The sequence below is a fragment of the Oncorhynchus clarkii genome, chromosome 1 (assembly GCF_045791955.1).
Source record: "Oncorhynchus clarkii lewisi isolate Uvic-CL-2024 chromosome 1, UVic_Ocla_1.0, whole genome shotgun sequence".
Taxonomy (NCBI): Eukaryota; Metazoa; Chordata; class Actinopteri; order Salmoniformes; family Salmonidae; genus Oncorhynchus; species Oncorhynchus clarkii.
Window position 1 is genome coordinate 59,670,339 of NC_092147.1, and position 15,628 is coordinate 59,685,966.

At 43.3% G+C, this 15,628-nt stretch overlaps 1 protein-coding gene across 1 annotated transcript in view; it reads right to left on the reverse strand.

The window, feature by feature from the left end:
- LOC139409789 (ATP-binding cassette, sub-family C (CFTR/MRP), member 2) overlaps positions 1 to 15,628 on the reverse strand; it is a 62,647-nt gene that overhangs the window by 23,638 nt on the left and 23,381 nt on the right. The window contains exons 18-25 of the mRNA XM_071155169.1: positions 15,261 to 15,437; positions 14,632 to 14,799; positions 14,213 to 14,387; positions 13,974 to 14,109; positions 4,087 to 4,195; positions 2,482 to 2,701; positions 2,125 to 2,279; positions 1,725 to 1,880 (exon numbers count right to left, since the gene is read on the reverse strand). Coding sequence (XP_071011270.1) covers positions 1,725 to 1,880; positions 2,125 to 2,279; positions 2,482 to 2,701; positions 4,087 to 4,195; positions 13,974 to 14,109; positions 14,213 to 14,387; positions 14,632 to 14,799; positions 15,261 to 15,437 — 1,296 coding nt within the window. The remainder of the gene's footprint in view (positions 1 to 1,724; positions 1,881 to 2,124; positions 2,280 to 2,481; positions 2,702 to 4,086; positions 4,196 to 13,973; positions 14,110 to 14,212; positions 14,388 to 14,631; positions 14,800 to 15,260; positions 15,438 to 15,628) is intronic.

The following is a 15,628-nucleotide window of genomic DNA, read 5'->3' on the forward strand; positions in this document are numbered from 1 at the left end:
ATAAACTGTCATGGTAGCAGGAAAAACTTTTTCTGAAAATGTCGATACAAATAAGCATAATTCTCGGTTCTTGAAATAGAAAAAGAAACAAGAAGACTGCTCATCATGACCAATCCAGAAACTGGATGAAAATTAATTTTGAAAAAAATGGAAGAGTGATACCGAAATGGCCACCGTTCTCATGGACTGGTAGGTAAGTGATGGGTTGTGTTTTAGCATCCTAGCTAGCTAGCTACGTTAGCTTCTAACCTTAGTGTGTTCAGTGTTCAAGCTAGCTAACATGGCTATTTAGCTAGCTAGCTAACATCTTCTGTTTTGTACTCAAAATAATCTAACGATAACCACATATTGTAGCTACACTGCATGAACCCCACAAGATGCCCAATGCCTTCATTTCAAATAGTTAACGTTAGCTAGCTAGAGCTAGATTTGAAGATTGTTGACATGAGTGTGTTTGGTTTGTAGATGATAATGCTAGTTAGCTAGATGGTCTACAGCATTTTCGGCCCAGAACCACCGGCAAAAAAATTATCTCTCTTTTAACTTTCGGTACAGTAATATCAAACAAACATGTATTTTTCAGGGAGATACTGGTGGAGACAGTCTGACTTCAAGGGAACCTGAGGTTGTAGAAGTTGTGGGTGTGGAAAAATCAACACCAAAAGAGGTTATGCTTTGTGATTCAATAATTATTTTGTTGGTAATTTACCAAAATAGTTAACTACATGAAGCTTGCCTGTTCAGCACATTGCCTATGTATCATGGCATTGATTCCTACTTTGAACTTCCCAGCTTAAAGGACTGAAAGAATATTGAACATGGCCAGTCAAGTAAACAATGGCTCATCTGCATGACATTATCATCTACAAACCAAACACACTTTATGTCAACAATCTACATATCTAGCTTTAGCTAGCTAGCTAACATTAGCTAGTTTAAATAAAGGCATTAGGTATCTTGTGGGGTTCATGCAGTATAGTGACATGATGTATCTATCATTAGATTCCTTTGAGTACAAAACAGTCCTAATACAGAGTAACCATGTTAGCTAGTTTGAACATTGAACACACTATGTTTAGCTGCTAACATACCTAGCACTTACCTACCAGTCCATCTTTCAAAATGTATTGCAATGTTCATCTGGTTTCTGGATTGGTCTTGATTCAGATCCAAGAACTGAGAATTATGCCTATTTCTGTCGAAATGTTCTGAAAATGTTTATCTGCAAACAAGTTAGATTGTTGGCATCATCTGCTCTGTGTTTGTTTCTGGCGGCTGTAGTTTGCAAGTGACTTTCACTTCCTCTCCAGCTCCAGGGCCATGATAGCAGAGTTGTTAGAGTGGGTTGGATTTAGCACAAAGACACACCTTACCCAGAAGGCCAGCACAAGGCGGCTCAGGGCTCAACCCCCTTGTTTAAGTTCAAAATGAAAACACAACTCAAGGAGTGAGGCGGCATTTTTAAAAGTATGCATTAAGGTGTCTGTACTAGAATATACATACCTATATACTTGCCAAAAATGTATGTTACCATTAATAAATGCATTTATTTTGCTTCCCAAATGTTTTACAATGGTGGAGCAGTACAAAAATGGCTGTGCAGTGGCTTCAAAACAGCGCCCCCTTTGTTGTCATCTGGGGTTTATATACATCATTGCTCAGTCCCTTTCCCTCCCTCTCTCCTCCTACCCCACCCATCCACACACTGCTTTCTCTCTTTCTACCTGAACGAAGTAGTAGACAACAGCCAGAGGGATGATGATGGCGGTGAAAATGGGTGTGGCCAGGCAGATGACAAACAGTGTTCCAAGCACACCCAGGAAACACATGATCCACGAACGAAATGATTGGGGGATGGCCTCGTCCACTGTGAATATGTCCTACAACAGGAAACAAGATGCGACATCAAACGATAATTGGCATCACCAACCAGGACAAAGCGAACGCAGGGGTAATGTAATATCCAAATATGCCAGGGCTACGTTCATTAGGGCAAGCAACAGAAAGTATTTTAAAACATTTTGCAAAAGAAAACATTTGTGCCCAAAGTCCAGATAGTCCCTTTGTGTTTCAGTCAGTTTTTTTGCTCATTTGGTGCCTAATGAGCAGGTTTGTCCCCTATACCTTGGCAAAGCGGTTGACAACCCTGCCGGATGGCGTAGTGTCAAAGAACATCATGGGAACACGTAGAATGTTGTTGAGCAGCCGGGAGTGGAGGATACGAGACGCATTGATAGAGCCGTTAGCCAGGAGCAGGGTGCCCATGAATACAAATACACCTGTTGTGAGGAGAAGAGACCATTTTAATAAAGCAGGTGTGTGTGTCTTCAGGGGGTTACAAAAAAATCTACCAAAAAGCACATTTCCATTTCTACAAATGGACAACACAGTATTATTCTTCTCTCACTCTCACCTACTTCATGAGGTGACTTTAACATGGTCAATGAAGCAACTTTGCTGTTTCGCTTCTTCTCCTCTTACCTTGAGCCACGCCTAGCGCACCAAATACACCAATCCGAGTGTCCCTCTTCCAGTTGGGGTAGGTCTTATTGTAGTAATCCTCCGCGTCATTGGTCCAGTCACTCAGCCAGAGGTTCTGACCAATGAAAGAAACGTTCTGGATGAAGTACACTAGGAAGAACATGGTGGAGTAGCCCCAGCCCATTGCACGTAGGTACTGGAGATACACCGAGAACTTCACCTGGAGAGAGAAAAAGAGACAGAGAGAGAGGGAGAAAGATAAAGAGAGAGAAAAATATTATATTTCATGCCAATAAAGCACCTTGAATTTAAATGAATTGAGGGAGAGACAACAAAGAGAGAATGATGGATGTATTTTAACTACAGTACCAGTCAAAAGTTTGGACACCAAGCGTCACATCTGGAGGAGCCCTGGCACCATTCCTTTCCTGTGGCGGGCCTCATGAGAGCCAGTTTCATCATAGCACTTGATGGTTTTTGCGACTGTCCTTGACATTTTCAGAATTGACTGACCTTCATGTCTTGTAGTAATGATGGACTGTCGTTTCTCTTTGCTTATTTGAGCTGTTCTTGCCATAATATGGACTTGGTCTTTTACCAAATAGGGCCATCTTCTGTATACCACCCCTACCTTGTCACAACACAACTGATTGGCTCAAACGCGTTAAGAAGGAAAGAAAATCCACAAATTAACAAGGCACATCTGTTAATTGAAATTACAACCCAGGTGACTACCTCATAAAGCTGGTTGAGAGAATGCCAAGAGTGGCAAACCTGTCATCGAGGCTACTTTGAAGAATCTCAAATATAAAATATATTTTGATTTGTTTAACACTTTTTTGGTTACTACATGATTCCATATGTGTTATTTCATAGTTTTGTGTCACGTCTACTACCGCTCCTCCTCTCCTGCACTCGACGTTGCCATTTTATTAATTATTACGCAGACCTGCCATCATTGTTACGCGCATATGCACCTGATGAGACTCACCTGGATTCCGTCACCTTCCTGATTACCTCCCCTATATCTGTCAATCCCTTTGGTTCTTTCCCCAGGCGTCATTGACTGTTTCATATTTGTACGCTACTCGAGGTTCTTGTTTTGTTCCATGTTTCTTTTTTTTTATCACTCCCTGTACTTGCTTCCCGACTCCTAGCTTACACATTACAGTTTAGATGTCTTCACTATTATTCTACAATGTAGAAAATAATAAATAAAAAATAGTATAAAAGAAAAAGAAAAACCCTTGAATGAGGAGGTGTGTCCAAACTATTGACTGGTACTGTATATACACTTCAAAGAGAGAATATTTACTGTTAGATGTTTTTTTTCTCTGAATGCTTTTTATCTTTTAATATTAAACAAATTATAATTTCAACAGAATGTATTGGGGTTATTACTACTATTATTACAACTAGAAGGACTCTTTGGAGTGCATATGATTTCTCATTCCTTGAATGACCAGTTGCCACTGAGTTTGTAGATTAGTGCATTTGATTTTGGGTTATTGCAGGGTTCTACAAACAGTAAGTGGTCTTACTTTTCCCACCTCCATACCAAGGCTCTAAGTCAATACAGGCCATAATACACAGCCCACAATATACCTGTCCCGTCTCCATGGTTTCCTTCTCGATCAGCCTCTGGCCTTTCTTGGTCTCGTCATCAGCAGGTGGCTTCGGTTTCTTTAGGGAACTGTTCTTTCTCAACCTAACACTGGGAAACACACACACACACACACACACACACACACACACACACACACACACACACACAGAGAGATTGTGAGAAGAGGTGTGTTGATGGAGAAAATGTGAGGAAAGTGTGAGTGTATATTTGATAATAAACACAAACACTTAAATGTCAGTGGCATTGGAGGAGAAAATGTTATGAAGGTGGAATGAACTAATATTGATTCTCACTGTAGAAGATGGAAGGATGGGAAAGAGAGAAGATGGAGTCATTCACAAATGATGCAATAAAGTGACAATGGCAGTAGGCCTTTATAAGGTCTCTGTCTCCCGCTCTCTCTCTCTCTTTCTCTCCAGCCTTCACTCTCTGTTTGCAGATGGGTCATGCCCTCAACTTTGTTCTGTTGTTAAAAATAAAATAAAATTGTTGTTGTTTCTCTGTAATTCTACTAAACACCTAGCAATTTTATGAAGGTCGTTTTCAAGGGTACAATCCAAGGTTATTCTGTCTGGAAAAAGTAGAAACAACTTGAACAAGAAACTGAGTTGGAAAGGAAAATTAAAGTGCTAGAATTAGGTAATTACAGTGCATTCGGAGAGAAATCAGGCCCCTTCACTTTTTCCACATTTTGTTACGTTACAGCCTTATTCTAAAATGTATGAAAAATAATGTCCCTCATCAATCTACACACAATAACCACACACAATGACAACTCAAAAACAGGATTTAATAAATGTTTGCACATTAAAAAATATATATATATAAAAACTGAAATACATTATATAAATAAGTATTCAGACTCTTTGCTATGATACTCGAAATTGAGCTCAGGTGCATCCTGTTTCCATTGATCATCCATCACAACTTGATTGGAGTCCACTTGTGGTAAATTCAATTGATTGGACATGATTTGGAAAGGCACATACCTGTCTATATAAGGTCCCACAGTTGACAGTGCATGTCAGAGCAAAAACCAAGCCATGATGTCGAAGGAATTGTCCATAGAGCTCCGAAACAGGATTGTTTCGAGGAAGAGATCTGGGGAAGGGTACCTAAAAATGTCTACAGCATTGAAGGTCCCCAAGAACAATGGAAGAAGTTTGGAACCACAAAACCCTTCCTAGAGCTGGTCGCCTGGCTAAACTGAGCAATCGGTGGAGAAGGGCCTTGGTCAGGTAGGTGACCAAGAACCCGATGGTCACTCTGACAGAGCCCTAGAGTTCCTCTGTGGAGATGGGAGAACCTTCCAGAAGGACAACAATCTCTGCAGCACTCCACCAGTCAGGCCTTTATTGGTAGAATGGCCAGACTTAAACCACTCCTCAGTAAAAGGGAAATGACAGCCCGCTTGCAGTTTGCCAAAAGGCACCTAAAGACTCTCAGACCATGAGAAACAAGAGTCTCTGGTCTGGGGTAAGCTTCCTTGCCATCCAGGACCTCTATACATGGCGGTATCAGAGGAAGGCCCTAAAAATTGTCAAAGACTCCAGCCACCATAGTCATAGACTGTTCTCTCTGCTACCGCACGACAAGTGGTACCAGAGCGCCAAGTCTAGGTCCAAGAGGCTTCTAAACAGCTTCTAACCCCAAGCCATAAGACTCCTGAACATCTAATCAAATGGCTGCCCACACAATTTTCATTCCCCCCCCTTTATATTTTACACTGCTGCTACTCCGTTTATTATCTATGCATAGTCACTTTAATAACTCTAACTACATGTACATATTACCTCAATTACCTTGACTAACCGGTGCACCCGCACACTGACTCTGTAACGGTACCACCTGGCACAGCCAGAAGAAGACTGGCCACCCCTCATAGCCTGGTTCCTCTCTAGGTTTCTTCCTAGGTTTTGCCCTTTCTACTGAGTTTTTCCTAGCCACCGTGCTTCTACACCTGCATTGCTTGCTCTTTGGGGTTTTTGGCTGGGTTTCTGTACAGCACTTTGATATATCAGCTGATGTAAGAAGGGCTATATAAATACATTTGATTTGAAATTTGATTTGTATATAGTTTCGCTATTGTTATATTACTGCTGCTCTTTAATTATTTGTTACTTTTATATCTTATTATTGTAGGTATTTTTCTTAAAACTGCATTGTTGGTTAAGGGCTTGTAAGTAAGCATTTCACCGTAAGCTTTGCATCTGTTATATTCGGTGCGTGTGATTTTATTTGATGAAACCAAGATTGAACTCTTTGGCCTGAATGCCAAGCGTCACATCTGGAGGAACCCTGGCACCATCCCTACGGTGAAGCATGGTGATGGCAGCATCATGCTGTGGGGATGTTTTTCAGTGGCAGGGACTGGGAGACTAGTCAGGATCGAGGGAAAGGTAGATCCTTAATGAAAACCTGCTCCAGAGCGCCCAGGACCTCAGACTGGGTTGAAGGTTCACCTTCCAACAGGACAACGACCCTAAGCATACAGCCAAGACAACACAGGAGTGGCTTCGTGACAAGTCTCTGAATGTCCTTGAGTGGCCCAACTAGAGCCCGGACTTGAACCAAATCGAACATCTCTGGAGGGACCTGAAAATAGCTGTGCAGCGACACTCCCCATCAACCTGACAGAGCTTGAGAGGATCTGCATAGAAGAATGGGAGAAACTCCCCAAATACAGGTATGCCAAGCCTGTAGCGTCATACCCAAGAAGACTCAAGGCTGTAATCGCTGCCAAAGGTGCTTCAACAAAGTATTGAGTAAAGGGTCTGAATACTTATGTAAGTATTTGTACAACTCAAAAACCTATTGTAGTGAGAAAGTTCTTTAGAATTTTTTGGATTGCATTAAGTTACCAAAGTTGCATGATGAGTTTAAGCCGCAATTGGATGAACCAATTTCAATACAAGAAATCCCAGATGCCATTTTAGAGCTACCAAAATTAGAGGCACCGGGAAGTGATGTTTATATAAAATTTCATAAGCAGTTTGCAACTATACTTTCTTTCACCAGTACTGCTTAGAGTGTACTATTATTTTTGGGATAATGGTATTGTAAATGGAACTACTGCTGATGTAACTATAGCACTCATTGATAAAGCGGGGAAATACAGTGCCTTGCGAAAGTATTCGGCCCCCTTGAACTTTGCGACCTTTTGCCACATTTCAGGCTTCAAACATAAAGATATAAAACTGTATTTTTTGAAGAATCAACAACAAGTGGGACACAATCATGAAGTGGAACGACATTTATTGGATATTTCAAACTTTTTTAACAAATGAAAAACTGAAAAATTGGGCGTGCAAAATTATTCAGCCCCTTTACTTTCAGTGCAGCAAACTCTCTCCAGAAGTTCAGTGAGGATCTCTGAATGATCCAATGTTGACCTAAATGACTAATAATGATAAATACAATCCACCTGTGTGTAATCAACTCTCCGTATAAATGCACCTGCACTGTGATAGTCTCAGAGGTCCGTTAAAAGCGCAGAGAGCATCATGAAGAACAAGGAACACACCAGGCAGGTCCGAGATACTGTTGTGAAGAAGTTTAAAGCCGGATTTGGATACAAAAAGATTTCCCAAGCTTTAAACATCCCAAGGAGCACTGTGCAAGCGATAATATTGAAATGGAAGGAGTATCAGACCACTGCAAATCTACCAAGACCTGGCCGTCCCTCTAAACTTTCAGCTCATACAAGGAGAAGACTGATCAGAGATGCAGCCAAGAGGCCCATGATCACTCTGGATGAACTGCAGAGATCTACAGCTGAGGTGGGAGACTCTGTCCATAGGACAACAATCAGTCGTATATTGCACAAATCTGGCCTTTATGGAAGAGTGGCAAGAAGAAAGCCATTTCTTAAAGATATCCATAAAAAGTGTTGTTTAAAGTTTGCCACAAGCCACCTGGGAGACACACCAAACATGTGGAAGAAGGTGCTCTGGTCAGATGAAACCAAAATTGAACTTTTTGGCAACAATGCAAAACGTTATGTTTGGCGTAAAAGCAACACAGCTGAACACACCATCCCCACTGTCAAACATGGTGGTGGCAGCATCAGGGTTTGGGCCTGCTTTTCTTCAGCAGGGACAGGGAAGATGGTTAAAATTGATGGGAAGATGGATGGAGCCAAATACAGGACCATTCTGGAAGAAAACCTGATGGAGTCTGCAAAAGACCTGAGACTGAGACGGAGATTTGTCTTCCAACAAGACAATGATCCAAAACATAAAGCAAAATCTACAATGGAATGGTTCAAAAATAAACATATCCAGGTGTCAAAGTCCAGACCTGAATCCAATCAAGAATCTGTGGAAAGAACTGAAAACTGCTGTTCACAAATGCTCTCCATCCAACCTCACTGAGCTCGAGCTGTTTTGCAAGGAGGAATGGGAAAAAATGTCAGTCTCTCGATGTGCAAAACTGATAGAGACATACCCCAAGCGACTTACAGCTGTAATCGCAGCAAAAGGTGGCGCTACAAAGTATTAACTTAAGGGGGCTGAATAATTTTGCACGCCCAATTTTTCAGTTTTTGATTTGTTAAAAAAGTTTGAAATATCCAATAAATGTTGTTCCACTTCATGATTGTGTCCCACTTGTTGTTTATTCTTCACAAAAAAATACAGTTTTATATCTTTATGTTTGAAGCCTGAAATGTGGCAAAAGGTCGCAAAGTTCAAGGGGGCCGAATACTTTCGCAAGGCACTGTAGCTGTCTCAATGCTTTAACCATAGACCAATCGCTTTACTGAATGTTGATTTTAAGATACTTTCTAAATTATTAGCAAACATACTTAGGAAAATTATTCACCCTTTGAGTTCAACTGACCACGTTGGTTTCCTTTCTGTAGTGCCTTGCGGTCGTAGGCCGAGCAGTTGCCATACCAGGCGGGGATGCAACCAGTCATGATGCTCTCGATGGTGCAGCTGTATAAATTTAAGGATCTGAGGACCCATGACAAATCTTTTCGGTCTCCTGAGGGGAAATAGGCATTGTCATGCCGTCTTCACGACTGTCTTGATGTGTTTGGATTATGACAGTTGATTGGTGATGTGGACACCAAGGAACCTGAAGCTCTCGACCCATTCCACTACAGCCCCGTCGATGAGAATAGGGGCGTGCGCCGCCTTCCTTTTCCTATAGTCCACGATCATCTCCTTTGTCTTGAACACATTGAGGGAGAGGTTGTAATCCTGGTGGCACACTGCCAGGTCTCTGACCTCCTCCCTTTAGGCTGTCTCATCGTTGTCAGGGATCAGGTCAACCACTGCTGTGTCGTCAGTAAACTTAATGATTGTTTTGGAGTCGTGCTTGGCCATGTAGTCATGGGTCAACAGGGAGTATAGGAGGGAACTAAGCACACACACCTGAGGGGCCCCTGTGTTGAGGATCAGCGTGGCTACCCTTACCACCTGGGGGGCGGCCCGTCAGGAAGTCCAGGATCCAGATGCAGAGGGAGGTGTTTAGTTCCAGGGTCCTTAGCTTAGTGATGAGCTCTGAGGGTACTATGGTGTTGAACGCTGAGCAGTAGTCAATTAATAAAATTATCACGACGGTGTTCCTTTAGTCAAGGTGGGAAAGGACACTGTGGAATAGAGATAACGTCGTCTGTGGCTCTGTTGGGTCGTTATGCCAATTGGAGTGCGTCTAGGGTTTCTGGGACAATGGTGTTGATGTGAGCGATGACCAGCCTTTCAAATCACTTGACTACAGACATGAGTGCTACGGGTCAGTAGTAATTTAGGCAGGTTACCTTGGTGTTCTTGGGCACAGGGACTATGGTGGTCTGCTTGAAACATGTTTGTATTATAGACTCAGTCAGTGACAGGTTGAAAATGTCAGTGAAGACACTTGCCAGTTGGTCAGAGCATGCTCGGAGTACAAGTCCTGGTAATCCATCTGGCCCTGCGGCCTTGTGAATGTTGACCTGTTTTAAGGTCTTACTCACATCGGCTATGGAGAGTGTGATCACACAGTTATCCAGAACAGCTGGTGCTCTCATGCATGCTTCAGTGGTGCTTGCCTCGAAGCCAACATAGAAGTAATTTAGTTCATCTGATAGGCTCATGTCACTGGGCTCACTGTTGTGCTTCCCTTTGTGGTCCGAAATAGTTTGCATGCCCTGCCACATCCGTCAAGCTTCGGAGACGGTGTAGTAGGATTCAATATTAGTCCTGTATTGACGCTCTGCCTGTTTGATGGTTCATCGGAGGGCAGAGCTTGATTTCTTATAAATGTCCGGGTTAGAGTCCCGCTCCTTGAAAGCGGCAGCTCTACCCTTTAGCTTAGTGCAGATGCTGCCTTGTTATCCATGGTTTCTGGTTGGGGTACGTACGGTCACTGTGGGGACGACGTCATCGATGCACTTATTGATGAAGCCAATGACTGATGTGGTGTACTCCACAATGCCACCGGAAGAATCCCAGAACATCCAGTCTGTGCTAGCAAAACAGTCCTGTAGCTTAGTATCTGTGTTATCTGACCATTTCCGTATTGAGCGAGTCACTGGTACTTCCTGCTTTAGTTTTTGCTTGTAAGCAGGAATCAGGAGGACAGAGTTATGGTCAGATTTGCCAAATGGAGCGCTCTGTATGGAGTAAAGGTGGTCTAGAGTTTTCTTTCCTCTGGTTGCTCATGTAACATGCTGGTAGAAAGCTGGTAGAGATTGGGTAAAACGGATTTAAGTTTCCCTGCAAGTCCCCGGCCACTAGGAGCGCCACCTCTGGATGAGCATTTTCTTGTTTGCTTATGGTCTAAAACAGCTCGTTGAGTACTGTCTTCATGCCAACAGTGGTTTGTGGCGGTAAATAGACAGCTACGAAAAATAGAGATGAAAACTCTCTTGCTAAATAGCGTGGTCTACAGCTTATCATTAGATACTCTACCTCGGGCGAGAAAAACCTTGAGACTTCATTAATATTAAATTTTGTGCACCAGCTGTTATTGACAAATATACACAGACCACCACCCCTTGTCTTACCGGAGGCAACTATTCTATCTTGCCGATGCTCTGAAAATCCAGCCAGCTGTTTGTTATCCATGTCGTCGTTCAGCCACGACTCGGTGAAACATAAGATATTACAGTTTTTAATGTCCCGTTGGTAGTATAGTCTTGATCGGCGCTCATCCAGTTTATTATCCAATGATTGCACGTTGGCAAGCAGGACTGATGGTAGAGGCAGGTTACCCACTCGCCGTCGGATTCTTACAAGAAATCCTGCCTACGACACCTATATCTCTGACACCTATATCTCTGAAGTAAATCCTTTGTGTCCAACTCATTAAAGAAAACATCTTTGTCCAGTACGAGGTGAGTAATCGCTGTTCTGATATCCAGAAGCTCTCGGTTACTCAAGATGGTGGTAGAAACATTATGTGCAAAATAATCGGTTAGGATCCCTAAAACAGCAGCCATCTCCTCCGGCGCCAATCATGTGAATCGATACAATTCATTATACAAATCAATAATATGTCATTCATAACAATCATGTACAGTGGGGTGTGCAAGTTCTCCCACTTAAAAAGATGATAGAGGCCTGTCACTTTCATCATAGGTACACTTCAACTATGACAGACAAAATGAGAAAAAAAATCCAGAAAATCACATTGTAGGATTTTTTATGAATTTATTTTCAAATTAAGTATTTGGTCAATAACAAAAGTGTATCTCAATACTTTGTTACATACCCTTTGTTGGCAATGACAGAGGTCAAATGTTTTCTGTAAGTCTTCACAAGGTTTTCACACACTGTTGCTGGTATTTTGGCCCATTCCTCCATGCAGATCACCTCTAGAGCAGTGATGTTTTGGGGCTGTTGCTGGGCAACACGGACTTTCAACTCCCTCCAAAGATGTTCTATGGGGTTGAGATATGGAGACTGGCTAGGCCACTCCAGGACCTTGAAATGCTTCTAACGAAGCCACTCTTTCGTTGCCCGGGCGGTGTGTTTGGGATCATTGTCATGCTGAAAGACCCAGCCACGTTTCATCTTCAATGCCCTTGCTGATGGAAGGAGGTTTTCACTCAAAATCTCACGATACATGGCCCCATTCATTCTTTCCTTTACACGGATCAGTCGTCCTGGTTCCTTTGCAGAAAAACAGCCCAATGATGTTTACACCCCCATGCTTCACAGTAGGTAGGGTGTTCTTTGGATGCAACTCAGCATTCTTTGTCCTCCAAACACGACGAGTTGAGTTTTTACCAAAAAGTTATATTTTGGTTTCATCTGACCATATGACATTCTCCCAATCTTCTTCTGGATCATCCAAATGCTCTCTAGCAAACTTCAGACGGGCCTGGACATGTACTGGCTTAAGCAGGGGGACACGTCTGGCACTGCAGGATTTGAGTCCCTGGCGGCGGAGTGTGTTCCTGATGGTAGGCTTTGTTACTTTGGTCCCAGCTCTCTGCAGGTCATTCACTAGGTCCCCCCGTGTGGTTCTGGGATTTTTGCTCACCGTTCTTGTGATCATTTTGACCCCACAGGGTGAGATCTTGCGTGGAGCCCCAGATCGAGGGAGATTATCAGTGGTCTTGTATGTCTTCCATTTCCTAATAATTGCTCCCACAGTTGATTTCTTCAAACCAAGCTGCTTACCTATTGCAGATTCAGTCTTCCCAGCCTGGTGCAGGTCTACAATTTTGTTTCTGGTGTAATTTGACAGCTCTTTGGTCTTGGCCATAGTGGAGTTTGGAGTGTGACTGTTTGAGGTTGTGGACAGGTGTCTTTTATACTAATAACAAGTTCAAACAGGTGCCATTAATACAGGTAACGAGTGGAGGACAGAGGAGCCTCTTAAAGAATAAGTTTCAGGTCTGTGAGAGCCAGAAATCTTGCTTGTTTGTAGGTGACAAAATACTTATTTTCCACCATAATTTGCAAATAAATTCATTAAAAATCCTACAATGTGAATTTCTGGATTTTTTTTTCTCATTTTGTCTGTCATAGTTGAAGTGTACCTCTCTCATCTTTTTTAAGTGGGAGAACTTGCACAATTGGTGGCTGACTAAATACTTTTTTGCCCCACTGTATATGAGCAACTTTATAATTATTCATAATTTTAAGTAACTATTTATATTTTTTTTGTTTTTGAAATTTCTTTGCAGCCCGTCCATATATGCAATATTCTTATTTTGATTTATTGTTAGGATGAAAATGTGATATGCAAAGAAAATAAAGGAAAGTATAGAAATGTACCTTAATGAGTCAAATTTCTTGGACCAGGATGAGAGAGAACAATGTGTCATGTTTGCATGAGGTGTGTTTTGTTGTTTGGTTAGTTTGATTGTGTTGTATGTATTGTAAATGATAATATTCATACAAAAAACTATAGCAATAACTTGCTTTCCTTTCCATCTTTTACCCAGATTTTTACATACGGTAGATGCAGAGAGGCATAGCACAGTGGTCTAAGGCACTGCATCGCAGTGCTTTGGGCGTCGTTACAGACCCGGGATCGATCCCAGGCGGTGTCCCATTGGGGGGTGCACAATTGTCCCAGCATCATCCGGGCTAGGGAAGAGTTTGGCTGGGGAAGCTTTACTTGTCTCATCGTGCTCTAGCGACTCCTTGTGGCTGGCCGGGCACCTGCAGTCTGACTTCGGTCGTCAGTTGAACTGTGTTTCCTCCAACACGTTGGTGCGGGTGGGTGTTAAGAAGCAAGTTTTGGGGTGTCATGTTTCGGAGGACGCATGACTTGACCTTCACCTCTCCAGAGCCCGTTTATTAAAAATGGCTGTGAAGTGCTGCTTATTTGTCCACCCTTTAACCACCCATGGATCTGGCTCTGAACTAAAGAGTAATTTCAGACGCTTTCTCCCTCTTTCTCTTTTGCTCTCTCTCTCTCATACCTTCCATTGCGTTGGCTGCGTCGGATGCTGCTCTCTCTCCTCAGGGTCATTGAGACGATGTCTTCAGGAGGGGTGTCGGCCTGAGGATCCTGTAAATCAGGGACTAGCCCCACCTCCTCACCATCAGAGGTTGGATCTGTTGATAAACACACACACACAACCAGTTATACACACACACACACACACACACTGCCGTTACACAAACACAAACACAAAGCCAGTTATACACACACGCTCACCAGTGTGTTTCTTGCCCTCGTCTTTAGCATAGGTGTCCAGGAACTCAGAGAAAGCCCCCTTGCTGTCCTTGAGACTTTGGTATGACCCGACCTCAGAAACACATCCCTCTTTCAGTACAACAATCTCGTCCACGTAGGGCAGGAAACTCACTCCATGGGTCACCAAGATACGGGTCTACCGAGGGAGAAAGAGTAAGAGAGGAGGAGGATAATGAAGGGGATGAGGAGGAGGAGAAGAGGGAGGAGATGAGAGGATGTTGGGCAGGAGAAATGGGAGGAGAGGAGAAAAACTGTACTCCATGGGTCACAAGTCCACGGAGGGATCAGAGAGATAGGACATCTGTCCGTCCATCCATTCATTCATCTGTCTGTCTATTAATCTAATTTAGCCAATTTATTTGGTTAGCCATTCTACTCACCTTATCTTTGAGTATGCCTTTAGGTCCCACCACCTCCTCAAACAGATGTTTGCCCACATGAGAGTCTACAGCTGAGAGAGGGTCATCCAGCAGGTAAACGTCAGCCTGGCTGTAGGCCGCCCTGGCCAGGCTCACACGCTGCTTCTGACCCCCGGACAGGTTTATACCCTGGGGGAGGAAAGGAGAGGGGAAGGGAAGGGATGAGAAGAGAGCGGAGGAGAGGGAAGGGAAACGGGGACATACGTAGGTCATTACCTGGACACGAGAGACGGCATTAGCTATAGAGAGAAAACATAGTTGAATCTCTATGGCATTGGCATTTAAATTAGCTGTACAGTTTACTTCTTGAGTTTTACCCCACCATGGTCATTAGCTGGACATGAGAGACGCTGTTATCGATAGAGATAGAACATCGTTTTTGCATTTAAATGAGCTGTGTTGATGGAAAAACAGGGTCCATCAAAAACATGGTCCATCATCACTGGCACGTGGATTTGTTGTTTTTAGTGCACCTACTGACAGACTATAATTTAAGGGCCCATTTGGGATGCAGACTCAATCTCAGTGCATTCTCCTTAGCACCAGCACCTCTCCCCTAACCACCTCCAGACCATCCAGTCATCTCTCACCTTCTCCCCAATCTCAGTCTGGTCTCCCCCAGGCAGCAGCTCCAGGTCGGGCCCCAGGGCGCAGGCCTCCAGCGTAGCCTGGAAACGAGAGTCCTCCAGTGGGTAGCCAAACAGGATGTTGTCCCTGAGAGTGGCATTCTGGATCCAGGCCTGTTGGGGCACGAAGGCTACCGACCCCTGGAGAGAGCAGAGACGGAAGGGGAGACAGAGGGAGGGAGTGGGTAGGAAAAGAGGGAGGGGAGTGAGTGCAGAAGGAGGAGAGAAAGATAGTTGGTGGGAAGAGAGGGAGGGTAGAGAGTGCAAGAGGAGAGAGAGTTTTAGCAATGACATTTACTTTCTCCTCCGTACGTATTTTGACAGTAAAGCTG